The 23,879-nt window shown below is 38.5% G+C and overlaps 1 protein-coding gene and 1 non-coding gene across 2 annotated transcripts in view; both read right to left on the bottom strand.

Moving 5' to 3' along the window:
• The window catches only part of MAPK14 (mitogen-activated protein kinase 14), a 98,322-nt gene that overhangs the window by 39,811 nt on the left and 34,632 nt on the right, over nucleotides 1-23,879 (bottom strand). The window contains 2 exon segments of the mRNA XM_044003390.1: nucleotides 2,008-2,066; nucleotides 18,385-18,514. Coding sequence (XP_043859325.1) covers nucleotides 2,008-2,066; nucleotides 18,385-18,514 — 189 coding nt within the window.
• On the bottom strand, nucleotides 1,664-1,768 carry LOC122726959. The gene has a single exon (XR_006352950.1). It is a non-coding gene; the product is annotated as a U6 spliceosomal RNA (small nuclear RNA).

Raw genomic sequence — 23,879 nt, 5'->3', positions numbered from 1 at the left:
CTCTGAGAGTCCCTTGGACAGCAAGGAGATAGAATCAGTCAATACTGAAATAAATGAATTCAGGCTATTTTTCACTTAGAGGCCAAATACTGAAGTTGAAGCTTCAATACTTTGGTCACCTATAATGACAAGATTAGATTCACTGGAAAAGACATTGAAGTTGGGAAAAATCGAAGGCAAAAGGAAAAAAAAAAACGGCAGACGTTGAGATGGATAGATAGTATTGTGGAAACAAACATGAACTTGGACAGACTTCAGGAGACAGTGGAGGATAAAAGGGCCTGGTGTGCTGTGGTTTATGTGGTCACAAAGAGTCAGACACAACTGAACAACAACAAATCTAATTCGGCTTTGCCAATTAGTGTCATACTACACACTATTTGACTGATTCATCTAGATTTTTAAAAGGCTATCTAAGGTAGCCAGACTATTCCATTCTTTTTGGGGGGGGGCGGGACAATGAGGGTTAAGTGACTTGCCCAAGGTCACACAGCTAGTAAGTGTCAAGTGTCTGAGGCTGGATTGGAACTCAGGAACTCCTGAATCCAGGGCCGGTGCTTTATCCACTGCGCTACCTAGCTGCCCCCTCCATTTTTTTTTAAGTGGGGCAATTGGGGTTAAGTGACTTGCCCAGGGTCACACAGCTAGTAAGTGTTAAGTGTCTGAGGCCGGATTTGACTCAGTCCTCCTCCCTGAATCCAGTGGCCGGTGCTCTATTCCACTGCGCCATCTAGCCTGCCCCCCATTTCTTTTTATAAAAGAACACCCTCAGGTAGAGGTGGGCATCTATTGCAATATGTATGCAGGACAGCATGTTAAAGTCAATTCAGGAACTTCAGGGAACCAAAAAGCTTCAGGTGTCAAGTATGGTTGCAGGAGGGACAAACTGTACTTACTTCCTGCCAGTGCTAATGAAGCCTCTTTCATTTCCCCATCCAGACTCCATCCCTCCAAAAGGAGGAGCCAAGATTAATTTTAACTAGGGACAGTAGTGCTAAACCTGTGGAAACTGAGCCATGGCCAGGACTCCATGGCTTTGCATTTCCTCCCCCTTCAAACATTACAGCAAAGAGAGGCAGGATTCTATGTGGGATCAGAGCTCAGAGAATTGGAGTAAGAAGCAGTTTTTCAGTGAAAGCAAGTCATCTGACAAGACAAGGGTCTGCTGTAAGGACTGATCATCCTTTTTTCTTCTCAACTCATCTGTCACTTAAAACTTATTTTTTTAAAATAAAAGTATTTTATTATTTTTCCAGTTACATGTAGAAATAGTTTCAACATTTGTTTATATAAGATTTCAAATTTCAAATTTTTCTCCCTCCCTCCCCTCCCTCCCCCCCTCCCCTAGACAGCAGGTAATCTGATATAGGTTATATATACATCAAACCTATTTCTGCATTAGTCATGTTATAAGAGAAGAATCAGAGCAAAAAGGAAAAACCTCAAAACAGAAAAGCAACAGCACCAAAAACAAAAGAAATAGTATGGTCCAATCAGCATCTGTAATTCCACAGTTGCTTTTTTTTTTTTTTCTTCTGGATTGGAGAGCCTTTTCCATCATGAGTCCTTTGGAACTTTCTTGTACCATTGGATTGGTGAGAAGAATCTAGTCTATCACAGTTGATCAACACATAATGTTGATGATACTGTGTATAATGTTCTTAAAAATATGGAACGCTTCACGAATTTGCATGTCATCCTTGCACAGGGGCCATGCTAATCTCCGTATCGTTCCAATTTTTAGTATATGTGCTGCCGAAGCGAGCACCACTTAAAACTTTGAATGGCTTCACTTTATTTTCAAAAACAGCCTGAATTCTACAATTAGAAGTTATAAGGGAAGTGTTGGTAATTATCTGTCAGTATTTCTTTATCTCAAAGAGTTGGGTGTCACTGAAAAGTCTTTTGAAGTCTTAAATGCTGCAAAGTGGGAAAGGACTCACTGGAAAAGAGATGCTGAACTGTCTGCAGCCAGCAAAAGCTAACAAACTCAAAGCATTTACTCACACATCATTGAATTCCTCCAGAGACTTTGCAGGTGTGAAAACATCTAATAGGCCAATTACCTGTAAGGAAAAAAAAAAGTCATTAAATTCTCCAAAGTGGAACGTCTTCAACACAGGTGTTTTGGGTGGGGTTTGGGGGTGGGGAGGGGTAAGGGGTGTCCAAGCTGGCCATGCCTATTGGTGTAGGGAAATCCCCAAGATAGCAAATTCCTTCACCAATGCAGTTCAACTCTTCAGTCTTAGAAAAATTCCTGGGGCATTGGAAGATTAAGTGAGTTGTCCATAGTCACACAGACATGTGTCAGAGGCAGCACTACAACCCAGGCTCACAGGATCAGAGATTTAGTTGGAAGTGACATTAGCGATCATCTAAGCCAATTTTACAAATGAGGAACTGAAGCCTAAAGAAATGAGTGATTTGTGCATGGCCACTTTCCCGTAGTAACTAGAACTGCTTGCTGTGTATTCCAAATTCCAATCCAAACTCGGGTGCTAGGACATTCAAATCTTACATACACTCTTTGTGACTCTGAGGCCTTTCTCAGATGCACTGTATCATTCTGCCTCTTAAACATTAGTGTCAAGTTTAGAAATAACTCATTTCTTTTTCTTGGCGGAGCAATGAGGGTTAAGTGACTTGCCCAGGGTCACACAGCTAGTCAAGTGTCCGAGGTTGGATTTGAACTCAGGTCCTCCTGAATCAATGGTCAGTGCTTTATCCACTGTGCCATCTAGCTGCCCCCTAGAAATAACTCCTTTCAATCACCACTTTCAATTTTCAACAACATCACATTCCCCCCCCCCCCCCCCCATTCTACAATTCAGTTCAACAAGCATTAAGTGCTTTCCTGGTACAAGGCAGTGTGAAAGGTGTTACAGATATAAAGACAAAAACAAAACAGTTTCTGATTCAAGGATCTCAACTCCTCTCCTGGTTACTCAATTCCTTTACTGATACTATTTTTATCTGTTTGCTCTTAAATACAGAGAGCCTAGAACTCAACAAAAGCTGGGGGGAGGGAAGCTTTACTTGGTAGACTTTTAGGTTTCATAAGACCTTGCTTGTTTTTGTTTGGGAATTTCCATCACCTATTACACTGCCTTGTAGGTGGCAACATACTTACCCCTTACTTTGTGACCTGCCACTTTCTCTTCCTATTCATAACATCTTTTAATCCTGGTTGTTGTTTTTTCAAAGTTCAAAGAGAGGTTCTAGCCCTGGACCAGGAAGGGTTTTTGAAAGTTAATGCTAAGCCTCAGTGCCTTAGCTTGTTGGGAGGACCCTGCTCTTCCACCCCTCATCTGGGAAGTGACTCAGAAGCCCCAAAGGAGGAAGAGGTTTCTACAAATCCCAAGGAACCATTTGGCCCATGCTTTTCCGAAAGAGTGCAATCACACTCTAGATGAGAACTGTAAGGGAGATGGCGGCTGCCCAGGAAGAAGCCAGCCCAGGGAGTTCAGCCACGAACCTCTTACTACCAGTACACTCTTTCTATGCATCCATACATGGTATGTATGTTTGTGAAAGTGTGTACCTCAGATTTATGTGGGGATGTCTTGTTGCTTCGATTCTTACTGTGGCCTTTGCTTTTCAATTATTTTGTTTACTGGCTATTAAAAATAAGCACATTGGAAGGTAGGTAATCGACTGATCAGAAAATATCTACCTATGTAAAAATGTACATATTGTCTCTGCTATTAGAATAAATGTTCCTTGAGGGCAGGGACTGTTCACTTGACTTTTGTAGCCTTAAGCAGCTCAGTACATAGTTAATAAATGCTTGTTGACTGATCACTTAGGAAGGAGGGCTCAATCTTGGGGTGTGTAGGGGAATGAATGGAATGGAATGTAAAAATAAAATATAAAATGAAAAAAAAATTATGTACATTCCAAATTCTCCCTCCCTCTCTCTCTCTCTCTCTCTCTCTCTCTCTCTCTCTCTCTCTCACACACACACACACACACACACACACACACACACACACACACACACACACACACACAATGGATTATCTATGCCTGTTTTTCTTTTCTCTTATTGTGGATTATCAAATGTTAACTGATTGAAATCACTAGGGCATAGGCTATGGGAAAATTATTTTTCTGTTATCTACTCCATTCCAGCTCAAAACCATATCTAATCTTATCTATACTGTTTTACAAACAGCTAAGTGTTGCAGTGGATACAGCACTGGGTTCAGAATCCGGATGATTTATCTTCCTGAGTTCAAATCTGGCCTCAGACACTTACTGGCTGTGTGATCCTAAACAAGTCACTTAACCCTGTTGGCCTCTGTTTCCTCATCTGTAAAACAAGCTGTAGAAGGAAACGGCAAACTACTCCAGTATTTCTGCCAAGAAAACCCCAAATGGGATTATGAAGAGTCAGACATGACTGAAATCAACTGAACAACAACAAAATACTATCTTGGATTAAAATACATAGTTCAACATTCCCTCTCGGATCTTCTCCCTCAGGATGGATAGGAAACATTTGTTTTAAAGTAAAATAAATCAGATTTAAAGATCCTGTCCACTTGTTTCATAACAATTATGCAACTAAACCACCAACAGGTGTTTTAGTCAGCTGTTTTGCTGGCACATGTATTGTATGGATGGATGGATTCATACACTCTCACCTGGTCTCTCTTTTGATCTTTGACCTCAGTTAGCATGGCATTAGCACATTGCCTAGGCATATATTAGGCACTTGATACATACTAACTGATAATATACTCAGCTGGATTTGGGGGCGGTGCTAAAAAAAGTTAATTGGTCCTCTAAAGAATAAAATTCATGATTCTGATTATCCAAGGAGAAAATGGGTTTTATTTAAGGTATGCTAACGATAAAAAATTATGATCATGTATAATATAGAGATTATATTTTCTATTTGTAGAAATAAACCTCTAATCCAAAAAAGCAGACTTAAAATTATAGAATTTTAGGGGCAGCTAGGTGGTGCAGTGAATAAAGCACTGGCTCTGGATTCAGGAAGACCTGAGTTCAAATCCAGCCTCGGACACTTGACACTCGCTGTGTGACCCTGGGCAAGTCACTTAACCCTCACTGCCCCACCCCCCCCAAAATTATAGAATTTTAGAGTTTGAAGGGTCTTCAGAATCAAGCACCACCTCCTTTATTTTTAAATAACTTTTTAACAAATTAGATATTTTCTCTCCCTTCCATCTCCTTTTCCTGCCTCCCCCCCCAAAAAAAAAAGAAAAGAAAGAAGAAAACCCTTTGTAACAAATAATCAAGCAAACCAAATTCCCACTTGGTCATGTCCAAAAATACAGGGTCAAAGGAGTTAAAAGGGACTTATCTATGGTTACAAAGCTGGAGTAGAATTTAGGTCTTAAAATTCCCCATTCACACCCTTTCTACTTCACACTACCTTTACATTATATATATGGATCTGAACTATAATTGTTACAGAATTTAGAAATCTGAGAATTGTGGAAGCAGTTGTATAACAGCAAGTCAGGTGTAAAGAAAAATAAAGGGCTGTTGTCTAACAGCCCCACCTGCACAACCCAGTTAGCTAGAGAGGCAGGTGTTCTTTATTCAGCACGACAAGGGGGAGCTATCTCTATGGTTACTTCTCTGGAAGGATAAGCATGGAAATGAAAAACAAGGGTTTCCAGGCAGGTTGTGCTGGTACTGATGCTGCTATTCACCATATTACAGTCTGAGGCAAGTCCACAAATGAATGAAAGAAAATGGCTCCAGAAATAAGGATCCATAGCACCATGCAGCATAGACTTGTTATTGATAGAAAACAGTTCACTGAAGAACTTTACAAACTAACATATATCTCCCCTTTCTCAGGATATTGGGAGGACTGAAACATAACTTTTTATTGCCAAGAGCTCTGAACACATGGGGGGGGAGGGAAGCTATGCAAAGCTGTCTCCGAAGTAAAAGAATTCAGATGGATAATTATCAGTGAATCACTGACAATGTGCACGTGTGATCTACCTTAAATCCTGAACAAATAAAGAATAACTCCATCCACCTCAACCACAAGGCACATAACAAGCCTCAAGCTGGAATTAAGTTAAAAAGACAACTGAGTGGTCACAAAACAGAGTATCCTGCTCTTTAATTCAAAGCAGAGATATAGAATCACCATGTCAACCCAACACTTGTGTGCAAAATGGGGTCCAGAAAAACACACTAACAGTGATAAATCACCATAAAAATATGCAAGATGGAAAAAAATGTTTTGGCATTAAAGTTACGCTTTAATATACTGAAAAAAATCATTACACAGAAAATCTATGCTCAGTTGATCTTATAGACTTCATTGGCCAGATGACTCAATATATAAATTGAGCAGAACCAGGAGAACAATTTGTAAAATACCAAAATAATTACAAAGAAGAAAACACTGAAAGATTTTGATACTCTGATCAAGGCAGTGATCGATCATGACTTCATAGCAAAGCATATCTTCTGCTTTTAGGCAGAGAGGTAATGGATAACAAATACAGAATGAAGCATGGCCACTATTTAAACTTCTTATCTGAATTTATTTTTCACAAAAAGCAGGTTTTTATGGAATCAGAGGGGATCATAAATGGGAAAAGGTAATGAGAGAGGGAGAAAGAGACAGAGACTGGGGTGTGGAGGGCGAAATAGGAGAGAGAGACAGAAAGAGAGAGAATGGAGCACCAATAAAACATCCCAGATGTCATATGGCATTGTGAGCCACTGGGCATTAGACAGGAGGTCTTAAGTTCACAGATTTACAGTGTCTGATGATCAGATAGTTACAGTTTCTGAAAACTAAATTTAGAGGAAGCTAGGTGGTACACTTAGGATAGAGTGCTGGAATCAGGATGCCCTGAGTTCAAATCCCATCTTAGTCACTGGTTGTGTGACCTTGGGCAATTCACTTAACATTTGCATTAATTTGCTTAATTGTAAAATGAGAACTATCTTTACATGTAACAGAAAAAATAAAATACCTTATATGTTAAAAAAAAATGAGGAAAACAGTAACTCCTACTTCCCAGGGTTGTGGTAAGAATCAAATGAGATCAGATTTGTAAGACACTTAGCCCAGTACCTGGTACACAGTAGGCATTGTATAAATGCTAGCTATTGTTCTTAGGTATAAATCTCTAGGCTGGATCTGTGCCATACACTCTGAATCCTGTTTACAAGGTTAGGTCCCTGAGAGTAGGTATTGTTTTATTCTTTGTATTTGTATCTTTTGTGATTACCACAGTGCCTGGCATATGAGACATAATTAACAAATGCTTGTTAATTGATTGTCAGTAATCAGATCCCTTACTGATAAATGTGTATATCCAGGTTCCAGACTAGTGAAGAATCTGGACCTATACAGGGGTCCTGATATTCTCCCAGAGACAGAGCAAACAGGGCCACATAAGAATCAATGCAAAGGGGGCAGCTAGGTGGCTCAGTGGATAGAGTACTGCCCCTGGAGTCAGGAGAACCCAAGTTCAAACCCAGCCTCAGACACTTGACATGTACTAGCTGTGTGATCCTGGGCAAGTCACTTAACCCCAATTTGCCTCACCAAAAAAAAAAAAAAAGAATCAATGCAAAGGAGCATCAGACCACTGGAGGAGAGTCCTGAGGATCTCTCTAGAGCTTTAGCAAGCTATTCATTTCCATACTTTTTGACATTGCCTTGTTATTCTCAAACATCAGCCAGTTATACATCTGTGTGGAACTGATTCTATTTCAATAGTCCCTTCTCTCTAACCCTGGTAAAGGCAGAATTTTCAGCTTCATCTCTGTAGCATGAGTCCATGTGTATTGCCACACAAAATGCTAACTCCTACAGAAATGTAGTTTAAGACTGGACCTCCAAATCCGATTATTTTAATGAAATTTGATTACCTGTCTACCAAATAATTAGGCCTAAATAATGCAAACAGTGTAAGAATACAAGATTTGGTTGCTTAAATGAAACATAACAACAGCTTAGGACGAAGCTTCTTTGAAGATGATGAACTGAATATGCCTGAACCTGATCTTCAGGTTGGTACACTTTCTCATTTCAGATCTGTTCCTTAAGGACTTCCTGTCTTTCCAGGTTATAGCCTTTCAGTAGCTTTGTAAGTGCCCTGAAATTTCATTCTAATGCTTATTATGTGATGCAATAATTTTTAGGTTGCTACATATAAATGATGCATGTAAAAAGGATCCCATTTACAACTTCTAATGTAGTACTGACCAAGCACTCCATGACTAAAGCTGAGTGATCATTACTGTAATCACTGTAACTACATTAACTTGTTTTGCTCAAAAGAATCCATTCTCAACCTTCTGGATTCTATGTATCTGACATCAACTTCATTACCATATATTGTTTCAGGGTGATTAACTAATGAAATCAATGTTGCCTTGTGATATGTCACCTAGAGCAAAAAGGAAGAAGGAAAACAATCCTAAAACAACCATGGATAAATAAACTTGTAGGAAAAGCCAGAAGACTATAGTAAAGATTAATTGACACTTTGACTCAAACAAAGAGAAAAAAACTTAAAAATCACAACTGTCTGAAATGGAATGGGCTGCTTCAGAAGGCAACAAGATTCTCATCACAGATGTCTTTTTTTTTTTTTTTTTTGGTGAGGCAATTGGGGTTAAGTGACTTGCCCAGGGTCACACAGCCAGTAAGTATCAAATGTCTGAGGCCAGATTTGAACTCAGGTCCTCCTGAATTCAGGGCTGGTGCTCTATCCACTGTGCCACCTGGCTGCCCCTCATCACAGATATCTTCAAGGGAAGACTGTGATCCTTTTGAGCTTCCAACCAAGAGATTCCACAATTTCATATAAAATATTATAAAATAAAGCATCTAAGAACTAAATTGACCTCAACTTGGTAGATATTTATATATTGTTCCACAATCTATTCACTTCTCATTAGCATTTTAAAGAAATCAAAATTTCCTTTGAAAAATTATTACAATATTTGTAATTAGTCTCCTGATTTTGGCTCCACTGCTTTGGTCGGCCCATGATTTGGGTAACCTATTTAAAAAGGGTTTAGGCAACACATTTTTAGAAAAGGCAGTTAATAAGGATATAGACAAATTGCAAATATCTAGTGGATTATCCAAGGAAAGCTGTAAGGCAACAATTAGCAACAACACATTAGGATTAGTGTTTTAAAACCTGGTGCCCTTTTCTCAAAAAAAAAAAAATTGAAAAAAGTTTTGAAAAATAAAATAACTAAAGCAAACATACTGTGTTTTTTCCATTTTTTTCAGATGAAAAAATTAAGTCAAATCTCTCTAGGAACCTCATAGAGCTATATAGAACTTATTTATAAGTCTTTTTTTGTTCTCTTTTAAAGTTAAATGCATTTTCAATGTCATAAAGAAATTTCTTAGAGAAAACAGGATCCATATACCAAGTATTCTTTTTTGTTGTTGTTTTTTTGCAGGGCAATGGGGGGTAAGGTGACTTGCCCAGGGTCACACAGCTAGTAAGTGTCAAGTGTCTGAGGCTGGATTTGAACTCAGGTACCCCTGAATCCAGGGCCGGTGCTTTATCCACTGCGCCACCTAGCTGCCCCCAAGTATTCTTTATAAAAACTATTTCTAACATTCCATCAAATGATAATTGTATCTCAATTAGATATGAAAAATGAACATTATTCTTCCTTACACTGTGGTTTTGGTCTGTGAAAGTTACTAACTTCCCAAAGTAAATTTCATCCAACTCTACTGAAAAACAATTAAATACACATGACCTTACAAAAACTATACTACAGATTTTTATACATTGTAGCTGAGAGTTTTACATTTTCTACAAATATGAGGAAGTTTTTTTCTTTCTAATATTAACAATTTACATGGGGATTTTTTGCTCAGATCTAATTAAGCTTTATCTGGGAGAAAGATTTCTTGTAGAAAACAGTGTTCAACTTGGAATCAGGAAGAGCCATACTCAAATATAATAAAACAAAAAAATAAGGCTAGCATTTATATGGAGCTCTAAGGTTTGCAAAGTATTTTGTACATATTATCTCATGGATATATTCCTGAGTTACCTTCTTTAAGTTTTCTCACTTATGAAATAAGAGGACTGAAATAAAAAGCCTCTAAGATCCCTTCTAGCTCAAAATCTATGACCCTATGATCCTATTTATTTGCAAGAAGTTTAGATAGTTACACTACCTGAAAAATAACACTAGTACACCCTTGGATTATCATCAGAAATGGGTGGGGTTTTTTTGAGATCAGAAATGTTTTAAGAGAAAAGGAAATGTGATCTTCCACAAAGAGCAGTTATAGTGACCTAATATTAGACTCATCAATCAAAGAGCATTTATTCAGAGCCTACTATACATCAGGGATCATGTCTTTGAAACTGCTCTTTGTAAGTTACCAGAGATACAAACAAGAAAAAAAATCCCTACTAGTAAGAACAAGGACATACATAAGGATGTAGAGAATAAATACAAATAAATACAAAGTAGTTAAGTACAAGATTACCTAACCATGTCCTTTGTTCTGACTGAAACCTCCAATGCCTTCACCCATCAAACAGTTCTTTCTCAGGCTATCCTTCTCCCCTTCACTGGCTACTCTTCTCTTCCTCATCTTGATTCCTTGGTGAACCAGTTCAACTTTTCTAATAATCCATCCTCTCACCCTAGCACCCATCTTGCCCTGCCAAGCCTTAGCATTGGATTACTTCCACAATGTCTTACCTTCAATTCTATTCTTTTACTGATGAAAGAAGCTGGAGGGAATCATGAAGCATCTACTCCATTAAAAATTTGTGTCAGGGGCAGCTAGGTGGTGCAGTGGATAAAGCACCAGTCCTGGATTCAGGAGTACCCGAGTTCAAATCTGACCTCAAACACTTGACACTTACTAGCTGTGTGACCCTGGGCAAGAAACTTAACCCCCATTGCCCCGCAAAAACCCAAAAACAACAACAACAAAAAACAGAGGAAAAAAAAATTGTCAAATAATATCAACTGGGCCTTCACCATGGCAAGGCAATTCTTTAACAATTTCTTATCCAATCACTACAGTGCCTTTCCCAAACCTTTTCATTTCTCCTCAAACTTCCCTTCTCACATCCTCTTAGCTAAAATCATACTTCATATTCCAATAAAAAAATTGAAATATGACATTTGCTGAGAGTTCTTAGCTCCTTCTCAGCTGATACTACTCAGATGCCTTCTTCCCACAGATCTCCTCGTTCATCCATCTCACATGAAGTGGCTCTTCTTCCCAAAACAAACTCCTCTCTATGTACATATAATCTCACTTTATCCTGCCTTCTCTAACAGACTGCCCCCCTCTATCATTCCCACTCTCTCACTAATCTTCAACCTCTTCCTGTTTACTGGCTGCCTCCTTACTGCTTATGTTTCTCTCAAGCTCAAAAAGCCCTCCTCATTTGATTCATTCATTCCCCCTGGCTATGATCCTCTATTTCTCTTCATTTTTGTGGTTCAACTCGAGAAAGCCATTTAAAAGTTCCTGCCCCCACTTTCCACCCTCTCTTAACACTCTGCAGTCTGTCTTCCAATCTCATCATTCAACTTAAGACCATTCTTGACAAATTACCAATAATCTCTTAATTGCCAAATCTCATTTTCTCATTCTTCATCCTTCTTGGCCTCTTTGTAGCTTCTGACACTGTTGATCACTTTCCTCTCAATAGTCTTCTCTTTAGGTTTTGGTGACACAGCTCTCTTCTGGGTTTTCCTCCTACCTATCTGATGGCTCCTCAGTTTCCTTTGCTGGATCTTCATCCAGGTTTTGCTCACCAACCAGGGATGCTTCCAAGGCTGTGTCCTAGGCCCTCTTCTCTGCTCCCACTACATTATTTCACTTAGTGATTTACCAGCTCTCACATACCTCTTGATCTCAATATGTACAAAACTAGGCTCATTATCTTTTCCCCCAAAACTTTCCCGTCTTCTTAGTTTTTCCATTACTGTCAAGCACATCCTCCCAGTCATACAGATTTGAATCTAGGTATAATCTTTGACTCTTCACTCTCATGCTCTATACCCAAACTGTTGCTAAATCCTGTCAATTCCACCTTTATAATACCTCTTGTAGAGGTAATTTGTACCCCCCTTCCCTGTTGCCACCAGTCTAGTGCAGATCTTTATAACTTCACATCTGAACAATTTATATGCCCTTCTGATTGGTTTCTCTGCCTCCCTCAAGTATTCCTATTCCAGTCCATCCTTCACTCAATTGTTAAAGTGATCTTCCTAAGCCCAGATCAGCTCCTTATTCAATAAATTCCAATAGCTGTTATCTCCAGTATCAAACAGAAAATCCTCTTTGTGGCTTTTAAAGCCCTTCATAAACTAACCCCTTCCTATCTTTCTAGTCTTCTTACACTCTACTCCCTTGCACCCACTCTATGATCCAGTGACTTTGGCCTCCATGCTGTTCCTCACACAAGACACTTCATCTCCAGACTTTGCATTTTCACTGGCTATCTCCCATGCCTGGAATTCTCTCCCTCCTCATCACTGTCTCCTGGTTTCCCTGGCTTCCTTTATATCCTGTCTAAACTCCATATTCTACAGAAAGTCTTTACAGTTATCCCTTAACGCTAGTGTGTTCCCTTTTCTCCAAGTTATCCTTTATAAATAGGAACAGTTATCTGCAAGTTATCTTATCCAATAGAACACAAGCTCCTTGAGATAAGACACTTTTCCACCTCCCACTGCTCTATCAGGAGATCTTCCACAGATACTACAGTACAGATACTACAGAGCTGTCTTTCTTCAATAGTCTTGTCTTGACATTTTAGTGTTAAAGACAGCAAAGGAGAGTAGAGAAAGCACTGAATTTGGAATCAATAGATCCCAGAAACATAGCACCAAAGACTTAGAGCTGCTAGAGACTTTAGAGGTCATCTAGTCCAAAACTTCTTAAATTGTGGGTCTGAATGCCATATGGGGTCATGTATGTGGAGATCACAAAAAATCTGGCAACAGTAAAAGGTTATGTATACCCATTTTATATACCTATATACCCGGGATCATGTGTGGAAAAGTTTAAGAAGTCCTTTCTTTTTATAGATGACAAAAATAAGGCTCAGAGAGATTTGAGTGATTTGCCCAAAGTCATACACAAGTGGTAAGTTACAGCTGGAATGAGAACCCAAGGGCTTCTAACTACACATTCAACATTTCCCTATATCTTATGGAGATGAAAATTCTGGCTTTGCAATCTGCTACCTGTGGGAGCCTGAGCAAGTCAGAACTTCTCTGGATTTCAGCTTCTTCAACTGTAAAATAAGAGGCCTGGGCTGGACAATCTCTTAATCTCCTTCCAGTTCTGAATCGTCTAATGTTTAGGATCTCCCTGCTATGTTTCAAAGAAAATCCTAATGGGGCAGCTAGGTGGTGCAGTGGATAAAGCACCAGCCCTGGATTCAGGAGGACCTGAGTTCAAATCCAGCCTCAGATACTTGCCACTTACTACCTGTGTGACCCTGGGCAAGTCACTTAACTCTTATTGCCCCGCAAGAAACAAAGAAACAAAAAAACCTGTTCTACAGCCACAGACAACACCCCTAACTGTAGCCAACCTCCATACAAACATATTTTAGTTACAAGAAAGCATAAGGTGTGTATTATGTATGACCATGATAAAATTTTAAATGCAGGTACTAAGAATGACTCCTTAATGTGTTTGTATACCAAGGACAGCAGGGTATACACTCTTTAGTGTTTAAAGATTTGGTAAAAGTTCCATTTATGTTATTAAATAATACCTTGATCTTCTCAGCTCTTGAAGCATCAATTACCACTTTGATGCAAGACTGCTCCTAAAACACTTGCCAAGCCTAAATGCTTCCTGAATTCTCATCCTGTTATTTTAAATTGCCTATCATCGTGGACAAAGTGTTGTACTTGGAGGCATAAAAACATGGTATAGTTCCTTAAATGTAGCAGACATTTCATAAATGTCTGCTTTAAAATGGATGTTTTCTTAGAACATTGCAACTATGAGGTAGCTGTTGGACAAACTAAGTTAAAAAAAAAAAACCAACAAAAAACCTAAGGAGTTAATTTCACTTAACATATTCAAGAGAATCCTGCAATTAAATTTACTGGGAAGGACACCAGACTCAGTAAGCTGAGACAAACACCATATGAATATTAAAGCCTTTAGTTATAAAAGGGTACAAAGCGAGAATGAAGAATTTAACTACATTAAGAGAACGACGTCTACTGTCCTATCTTTCTCCCTACCTAGACATTCAGGAAAAGGGGAATGTGAAACACTCAACAATTTCTTTTATTATTCAAAAAATATATTGTCCTTATCTAAATAATGGTATCTCTCAATAAGGTTAATTGGTGAAAGCAAAATCATCAGTATAAAAAAGGTGAATTAATTTAAAATTTTTCAAGAAGACAAAAATTTGAAATTTCTTCCACTACTAAGAGACTTCTGGGATTTAAATTATCCCAAAATAGCTTCACCACTCTCTTTATTTTGTTTTATTTTATTTTAGGTGAGGCAATTGGGGTTAAGTGACTTGCCCAGGGTCACACAGCTAGTAAGTGTTAAGTGTCTGAGGGCGGATTTGAACTCAGGTCCTCCTGACTCCAGGGCCAGTGCTCTATCCACTGTGCCACTTAGCTGCCCCACCACTCTCTTTACCACCCCCCCCCACACGAGAGACACTATAAGATTAACTAGTAATGAAGTCAAATGAACAAAAGGAATAGGATTTTACATAAACCCTTTAATCATAACAAAGAATCAAAGTAACAGAATTTAAAAAGTATCTTGATCCATGTTCCTTTCCAAGTTCTTCCACAATTCTGAAACCACAGGCTTTTTTCCCCCTTAAATAATCACAACTGCAGTGATGGTATACGGTACACACAGGGCTAGTTTTACTGATCTCACTTTGTATTTCTTTACATAGATCTTTAAACATTTCATTTACTTTATATGTTATTTAATGATATCATAATATTCTATTATATTAATATTCCACAATTTATTCAACCATTTTCATCCTTTAATTTTTTTTTTTTTTAGTGAGGCAATTGGGGTTAAATGACTTGCCCAGGGTCACACAGCTTATAAGTTTATCAAGTGTCTGAGGCTGGATTTGAACTCAGGTACTCCTGACTCCAGGACCGGTGCTCTATCCACTGCGCCACCTAGCTGCCCCCATCCTTTAATCTGAAGGAATAAAAGATATTTCTAGCTTTTCCAATTAGAAATAAAGTAGCTATAAATATTTTTGTACACATTGCCTCACTAAAAAAAAATATTCCTTTATTTGCCTAATTTATAAGGATTTGTGATGTAATTGTTTTGTGCAAACAGAAGCATGTAAGTGGGCACTCAAGACTGGAAATGGTTAGGAGAGATAAATTCCCCCACAATAGGTTTACCTGAAGGACCCTGAAAAAGTTTGCGTCCAATTATCCAGTTGTGGTCCTTCTTTGGAAACTAAGACCAGCCAGTGTGAGAGGAAGTGGCAGTAAACGAGTCAGCCCAGAGATTGAGTAGGGAGATGTCCAAAAGTGTTATGTAAGAAGTATAGACATTACAATATAGGTGGCCACCCCACAAATTCATTACACATGCAAAATGCTTTGCATGTTAAGCTTAAAGTGGCATATAAATACAAGCTATTTTTATTGTATTTAATCCTATTCCTACCCAATTTACTCCAGGGCACTGGAGTAGATACAACATGGGATGTGGCAGTTACTGGTTATAAGTCACTCAGGAGCTGCGGCTCCAGCATCAGACTGCACAGCCACACTGTGGTCTGTGGCTCTTCAAGGCGCTGATCCATGGTTGTCCGCGACTGATGGAGGCCGCCTACTACTACTACTACTACTACTACTACTACTACTACTACTACTACTACTACTACTACTACCCAGTTTACCTAACTCCTATCCCATTCTACAATGTCCTCTGTACACTCTAGTCTCAAGAAACTCTTCTATATCTTCAAACTTTTCGATTAATATTCCTTCCACCTTTCTGTCTTTAGCTAAAACCTGGCTTCTCTCCTATTGATACAACCCTTATAACTCTCTTTCACCAAGGGAACCCTCCTCCTAATTCCCACAATTCACAGGGCCAGGAATGGGGTTAGTATAATTCTGCTTGCTTCTCCAACTCCCTTAAAAGTTTACCCTCTTTTGAAGTTCATGCTATTCAATTAAACCCTCCTCTTCCCATAATAACTCATATTTATTCAGTATTTTTAGGGTGTATAGTTTTCCTTATAATTCCTCTGAGAAACAGGAAATTAAAATACTGTCTCTATTTTAGAGATGAGGAAATAAATTCACAGAGATAAAATGGTTTCTTGTGGCCTCCAGATTCTAAAGTACACAGCTTTTTCCATGACAGCACACACTGTCTCTTCTGAATCCCTTGTTGCTGTCATCAACTGTCCAACAAGTCATTCTACCAGATTTCTCAATGATTAGTAACTGCATCATGGTGTTTTGTTTAATATCCTCTCTCCTAACATCCTTGGGGACTAACATTCATGTTCAACAATCCCAAGTCATAATTCCTCAACTTTTCCTCTTCCAAAAACTTTGCTACATGTTATCAAAGACACACCTTAAATTTCAACATCTCTCTTCACTTATTCATTCATTCATAACTAATATTTATAAAGAACCTACTATACCCTAGTGGCTGAAAATACAAACCAAAGTCAAAAACAGTTGCAACCCTCTTATAGCCTTCTGGGGCTGGGGTTGGGACTGAAGATACACCTTGTACAATAATGAGGCCCTAACAACTAAGGGGGGGGGGTCTAGGAAAGGGCTATAGAAAGTAATACCTGAGCTGAGCTTTGAAGGAAGCTTGGGATTTTAAGAGGAAGCAGAGGTAAAGAAGGAGTACATTCCAGACAAAAAGGACACTGGTTAAGGCAAGAAGTCTGGAGATAGAAGGTTGTGTGCAGGGAACAAGTAGGACAGTTTGGCTGGAATGTAGAGCACCTGACGGAGTAATAGGCAATACACCTGGAAGAGAAACCGGAACCAGATTATTAAGTGCTTTAAATATCAAACTGAGGAGTTTTTCTCTTATCCCATAGGCAATGAATGGAGAAGTGGATGGAGCTTCTTGAACAAGGGAACAGTAACATGGTCAGATTCGTGCTTCAGGAATATCAATCAATTTGGAAACTGTGGAAGATGGATTGGGGAGAGGAGAGCCCGGAGGCAGAAAACCCAGTGAGGATGGTACAAGTCCAGGGGAGGTGTGATGAGGACCTTAACTAGGATGATGGCCATGTGAGGAAACAGAAGGGAAAGGATTTGAGAGATCTCAAAGATCTTCAACTTTTAAATTCCAATCCCCTACCCTAACATCATCCGGATAGCTTGTCCCACTCATACTAAATTTACCCTCTGCCCTTATCATGATGACCACCGGTGCTTAACCACTTTTTCACTCCATCTCCTTTATTCTGGTTACACTTGCCCGCCTAGTGAGACTCTACCCTGCAGCCTGCCACTTTAATATTTCACTAGTGATGCTCCTAGAACGCCTTGTCCCACTGACCTTCTCTCTGCTGGGTCTTTAATTCCACCTCATCAGTTTCTAACCCTCATCATGGTACTTCTCTCCTACTTTAGGGCCCAGAGTCAGTGCTCTTTACACTACACCATGATGCTAAGCTACATGATTCCTTGACTGGTATTCTGTGTTAGGGATTTCTATTCAGGTATGGGTTGAACTAGATGACCAATGAAGTGCTTTTCAACCTAAAACTGGTGAGGCTGTGGCTAAGTTCTTTCACTGATGTCCAAGGTCATCACTACAAGTTTAAAATGAACATCATTAAATTTTGCTAAGAGGAAAGCAAAGGTTTACTATTCTCAACTCCCCGCCCCCCTATTTCCCTCCCTACAGTATCATCTCATTTTAGGTTTCAGCAGTCTATCTAAACAAAAAAGGGAAAAGAATAAGAGCTAAGCTCTAGTACTGGCAGTATATGACAGTATACATTAAAATAAGAGACATCTTACTCTAGACCATGGCTTCTTAAACTTTTTCCACTCATGACCCTTTTTTGCCCAAGACATTTTTACATGACCCCAGGCATATAGGTATACATAACCTTTTACTGTTGCCAAATTTTTTGCACCCAATTAGTTACACAACCCCATGTAGGGTTGTGACCCACAGTTTAAGAAGCTTTGCTCCAGACAGACTTCAGACAATTTAATTACAGTAATTACTGTAATATAAGTAAGGGTCAAGCCTAAGATATTATCAATACTTTGTCTGGTTCATTCTTGTGCCATTATAGATATTTCAAATGATTAAGAATAAAAAAATCCAGTCTGTTCAAAAACAGTTTTCCTTTCCCCACATTGATGACTTACATTTTCATGTTTCATATGCTTAAGCAACCGCAATTCCCTGTAAGTCCTTTTTGCATGGATGATGGACTGAAATGGTCTGGATAACTTCTTCACTGCCACACGTAATCCTGTTTTTTTGTCAACAGCAGCACTGTGGGGAAGAAAATAAAATTATTATATATGTTATAAGTACATATTAAGTGCATTTACTTAGAATGCTTATTTCATTACTAACTAAATGGTTTAATTATGACGATAACATGAAAATTCTACTAATCTCATAAAATAAGACACAATATACTATTTTGATATTGTGGCTCAAAACTTAAGAAATTAACCCCCCCCCCAATTCTACAAGTATCTACAGAAAAACTTTTTTCAGCTACTTCAAAACCCACTGTTCTATCAATAATGAAATATGTGCTTCAAGAGAACCTCTCTATATGAATATTAACAGAACTCAGGGTACAACCAGAGGCTTCTACATCTGGATGCTCTGGGTCTCTTTCTTTGGCAAAGTGGGCAGTCTGAATCTTGGATGAATAAGTGCAACAATTAGAAACACTCAAAGTTCAAACTAATATTTTTTAACAGAATGTGTTTCATATGAAGAACATCTTCCATGGGAAGAGAGCCAAGACTAAGGATAGACAAGTCAAACAGTTTTCAAGGCTACAAAACTCAGAGGCTGGGATTTTGGGGCACAATGAGGTATATTTTTTTAAACAAGCCAGAAAGTCTGCTCTCCATGGTCCATAGCTATTTATTTTGTGTAATAGGTACAAGGTCCCAGGAGGAGAGTCATATATATGGTATAAAATTCTTCAATCTCGAAGCTTGCCTAGGGTACACAAATGCTATATGCCAGCTGAGAGGAGTCCACCCTCACTGCTCCATTCAGATTCTCTTTCACCTTCATGGCAGCTAACATTTGGCATTGGTCTTGAAACTCTCAAAATTCAAGGGTGGTCTATAGGGTCGTAAGACTAACAAGGCCTTAAGTTTACATATGAGAAAGATACTAGATAAACAGCTAAATAAAACAGTGTTAAGGAAAAAATTACTTACGTTGGTAATATTTCAAGTAACGCCTAGCATGTGAACACTAAGGAACCCTTTGAGACTGCAGTTTTGTAACCACCACAAATCATGGCAGAATATAACCATACTCTACCACTTTGGGGGGAATTTACACAATTAATAAAAGTCAAGTGGTCTGATGTGCATAAAAGAAATTTGCAAAGATGTTTATGTAAAACCATACAACAACTGTTCTTCCAATTAAGTATTAGGTGTACTAAACCCTTTTTTTTAATCAAGTCTTCATTAGATTAACCAAATAATGTGTAATTAAATTGCTAACCTCCATATTAAGGGTCAGTAAATACCTTTACAGATACAATATAAAACAGGAATTTTACTGTGCTAAGTTGTTCTTGAAAAAGTATCTGGGGGGGGGCAGCTAGGTGGTGCAGTGGATAAAGCACTGACCCTGGATTCAGGAAGACCTGAGTTCAAATCTGGCCTCAGATACGTGACAATTACTAGCTGTGTGACCCTGGGCAAGTCACTTAACCCCCATTGCCCTGCAAAAAAAAAAAAAATATATATATATATATATCTGTCCCTGAATTTTAAAATGCCACTTAGCAGACAATGTGACATATTAAACATTCAAATCCTAGAAGTCTCTAAGCACTTTCAACAAAAAAGGATTTAAAAGATTGGTATATTTTAACCTATACTTTTATTTGTTTGTTTGTTTGTTTGTTTGTTTTTTTAGTGAGGCAATTGGGGTTAAGTGACTTGCCCAGGGTCACACAGCTAGTAAGTGTTAAGTGTCTGAGGCCAGATTTGAACTCAGGTCCTCCTGACTCCAGGGCCGGTGCTCTATCCACTGTGCTGCCCTTAACCTATACTTTTAAAGGAGCATGTAACCACTGTATGAACTATGAAGGTCTTACCTGACATGTACAATGCTGTTATACTTTGCTTATTTTTGTACTACTGGTGAGCTAAGAATGTTTTTACATTTTAAAATAAAGTATATTTAAAAAGTGTATTTTGGGGCAGCTAGGTGGTGCAGTGGATAGAGCACTGGTCCTGGGGTCAGGAGTACCTGAGTTCAAATCCGGCCTCAGATGTTTGACACTTACTAGCTGTGTGACCCAAGGCAAGTCACTTAACCCCAATTGCCTCACAAAAAAACAAAACAAAACAAAAAAGTGTATTTTAAAATGTTAAAATCATTCTAAGCTCAACGGCCATCCAAAACAGGAGGGTTGGGGACCCCTGCTTTAGACACATCCCCCGGTTGGTTTCTCATAAAGTCATCTCTTTACTTCCTGAACTGATAAGGACTACAAAATGACTTTATAGATGATACCTGAAGCCACTGACTGTACTTCTGATTTCTTCTCCAAATAGCTATATTCCTTTGCTGTCAAAAGAATTTAAAGAGATGACCAAAGAAAAAATACAAAGCTCATTGTGGGGAAAATATGAAGGGAAAAAACTCACCAAAGAGTACAGAAACACAAGAAGACAGGATGCATGGGGGGGGGGGGGAGGCTTTGCTAGTCATTGCTTCTGTAGTCTTCAGAGCTTTTGTGTCTAGGACTTTTGAAGTTTGATTTTCAAAGAATCCAACAGTTCATCTTATTTTAAAAGGTATGTTTTGTGAATGAATGTCTATGAAGCTGGTCATACCAAATACTGCACACAACCCAGAAACAAATCAGAATTGAAGAAAAACCCAAGATAGTCACTTTAAACTGCTCTGCTGAAGTGAGAAAATAAAACTTTAAAATATTAAATTCCTAATGTGTGGTGAGCTCTATACCACCAAGTGGACAGAGACTAAAAAATTTGTCAGTCATCACAAGGTTAGGAAATAAAATTACTGGCCCTCTACACTGGAGCCTTACTATAAAAGCTCTTCTTGGAATCCATCCATCTGTACTAGGGAAATATCTAGCAAGCAAGACTCCCTTACCAAGAGGTTCTCTAGGAAAAGCATCATCATGTAGTAGAAATAGTGCTAGATTGGGAGTTAGAGGACTGAGGCTGGAATTTTGCCTCTGTTAACTTACTCCTACCTGAAGGACCATGACCATATAAGTTAGCATTGCTGAGACAGATGCCTAAGTTGTCTTTGCTTGACACCAACTTCTAGTACACGGTATAATATAGAGTTTGGATGTAGTTTAATATAATTTTAACTTCAAACAATTGTTTTTTCAGCATGAATAAAACTCCAAAGAAAATAAAGCTTAGATACGCATAGACGAACCTAAGCAAACACAGGAAAATGATTAACATGTCTATAATATCTCTTGTACTTTATAAAAAAAAAGGTATTCTCAGATTTCAAATAAAAACCATTTCTTGTTTATTTGCATAATCTTTATGGCAACCAGTCTTTATGACAAATGGATATTCAGAATTATATAATTTAATAACTACCAAAAATACCAATGCTAATTTCTCTAAGTCTGACCTCATCACTTCCCTACTCAATAAACTCCAATGGTTTCCTACTGTTTCTAGGATCAACTATATGCCTCCTCTGATGAGCTTTTAAAGGCCTTCATACCCTGGCCCCAACCTAACTTTGCAATTTTATTAGACATGACTCCTTTTTCCACCTCCACAGTCTACCCAAACTGGTCTTCTTACAGTTCCTCGAACACGACACACCCATCTTTGTGTTTTGGCAATGACTTCTTCCCTTCACTGCTCCCCCACCTCCAAGACTGGAATGTATATTCCCACCTCAGCTCTACTTCTTAGAATCACTTTTCCTTCAAAACTGTTTTCAAGCCATAATTTCTACATGAAGCATTCCCAATTCCCTCCACCACTTATCTTGTATTTGTTTTATATATACTAATTTATGTATATGTTCCTCAAAAAAATACAAGTTCTTCGAGGGCAGGGGATTGTTTGATTTTTGTCTTTGTATCCCTATCACCTAGCACAGTAAGTGGACATAGCTGGCATTTAATAAATGCTGGTTGACTGATTTTAGTTCCAAGCACAATTCTTTTTTTCTTTTTTTGGTAAGGCAATTGGGGTCAAGTGACTCAACATTGGAACGATAAACCAGCTATTGTTGTACTGGAATTGTGAATGAATCTAATCAACATCTGAGCTAAGGGCTGGAGCAGATCCATGGTTGCTCAGTGAATGAGAGTATAAAAACTATTGTCCAATGGCCAGCAGACCTTCTCTCCAAATTCTTGTTAATTCAGAGAATTTGTTATCCCAAGTAGAAGGGCACCTAGACCAAATGTTCCCTTCCTCTACTACCATCTGCCTGTTGTACCCACCATAGCCCAACACCCTCTATATTCATATGGGGCTCTTCTCTTCTTGCCCACTATGTCCTCTTATGAGTTAGAAGTATTATCTTCCCATGTAGGAATGTAAACAGTTTAATCTTTTAATATCCCTCATGATTTCTTTTTCCTGTTTACCTTTTTATACTTCTCTAGGGTCTTGTATTTGAAAGTCAAATTTTCTATTCAGTTCAAGTCTTTTCATCACAAAAGCCTGAAAGTTCTCTTTTTCACTGAAGTTTCATTTTTTCCTCTGAAAGATTATAATCAATTTTGCTGGGTACGTGATTCTTGGCTATAGTCCCAGTTCCATTGCCCTCCAGAATATCATACTCCATGCCCTCCGGTCCTTTAATGTAGATGCTGCTAGATCTTCTTTTAGCCTTATTGTTGCTCCACAGTATTTGAATTCCTTTTTTTTAGCTGCTTGCAATATTTTCTCTTTGACCTGGGAGCTCTGGAATTTGGCTATAATATTCCTGGAGGTTTTCCTTTTGGAATCTCTTTCAGGAGGTGATCAGTGGATTCTTTGAATTTCTATTTTACCTTCTGCTTCTAGAATATCAGGACAATATTCCCTGACAATCTCTTGGAAGAATGTTGTCTAAACTCTTATTTTGGTCATGGTTTTCAGGTAGTCCAATGATTTTCAAATTAGCTTTCCTGAATCTATTTTCCAGTTCAGTTGTTTTTCTAAGGAGATATTTCATATTGCACTCTATTTTTTTTTTATTCATTTGGATTTGCTTTACTGTCTTGGTTTCTCTTAAAGTCACTTGCTTCCATTTGTTCAATCCTAATTCTTAGGCAATAATTTTCTTCAGAGAGCTTTTGTATCTCCTTTTCCATTTGCCTTTTTTCTCATGATTCTCCTGAATTGCTCTTCTTTCCTCCCCCTCTCTAAATCTTCCTTCTATCTCTCTTACTTTCTCTTCAAAGTCCCTTTTGAGCACTTCCATGGCCTGAGACCAATTCATATTTTTCTTGAAAGCTTTGGATGTAGGGACCCTGAGGTTGTTATCCTTTTCTGAGGGTGCACCCCGATCTTCCTAGGTGCTAAAGAAACTTTCTATAGTTCTCAACTTTCTCCACTATGTCCTCTTGATCCCATTCTCTTATGAGCAAATTGCCCTGATTATTAGACTTGTCTTCTAATACCTCTTTGCAATCACCTGG

The sequence above is a fragment of the Dromiciops gliroides genome, chromosome 4 (genome assembly GCF_019393635.1).
Source record: "Dromiciops gliroides isolate mDroGli1 chromosome 4, mDroGli1.pri, whole genome shotgun sequence".
NCBI classification, from domain to species: Eukaryota; Metazoa; Chordata; class Mammalia; order Microbiotheria; family Microbiotheriidae; genus Dromiciops; species Dromiciops gliroides.
The sequence above is the reverse complement of the archived record's forward strand: the minus strand, read 5'-3'. Positions and strand labels throughout refer to the sequence as shown.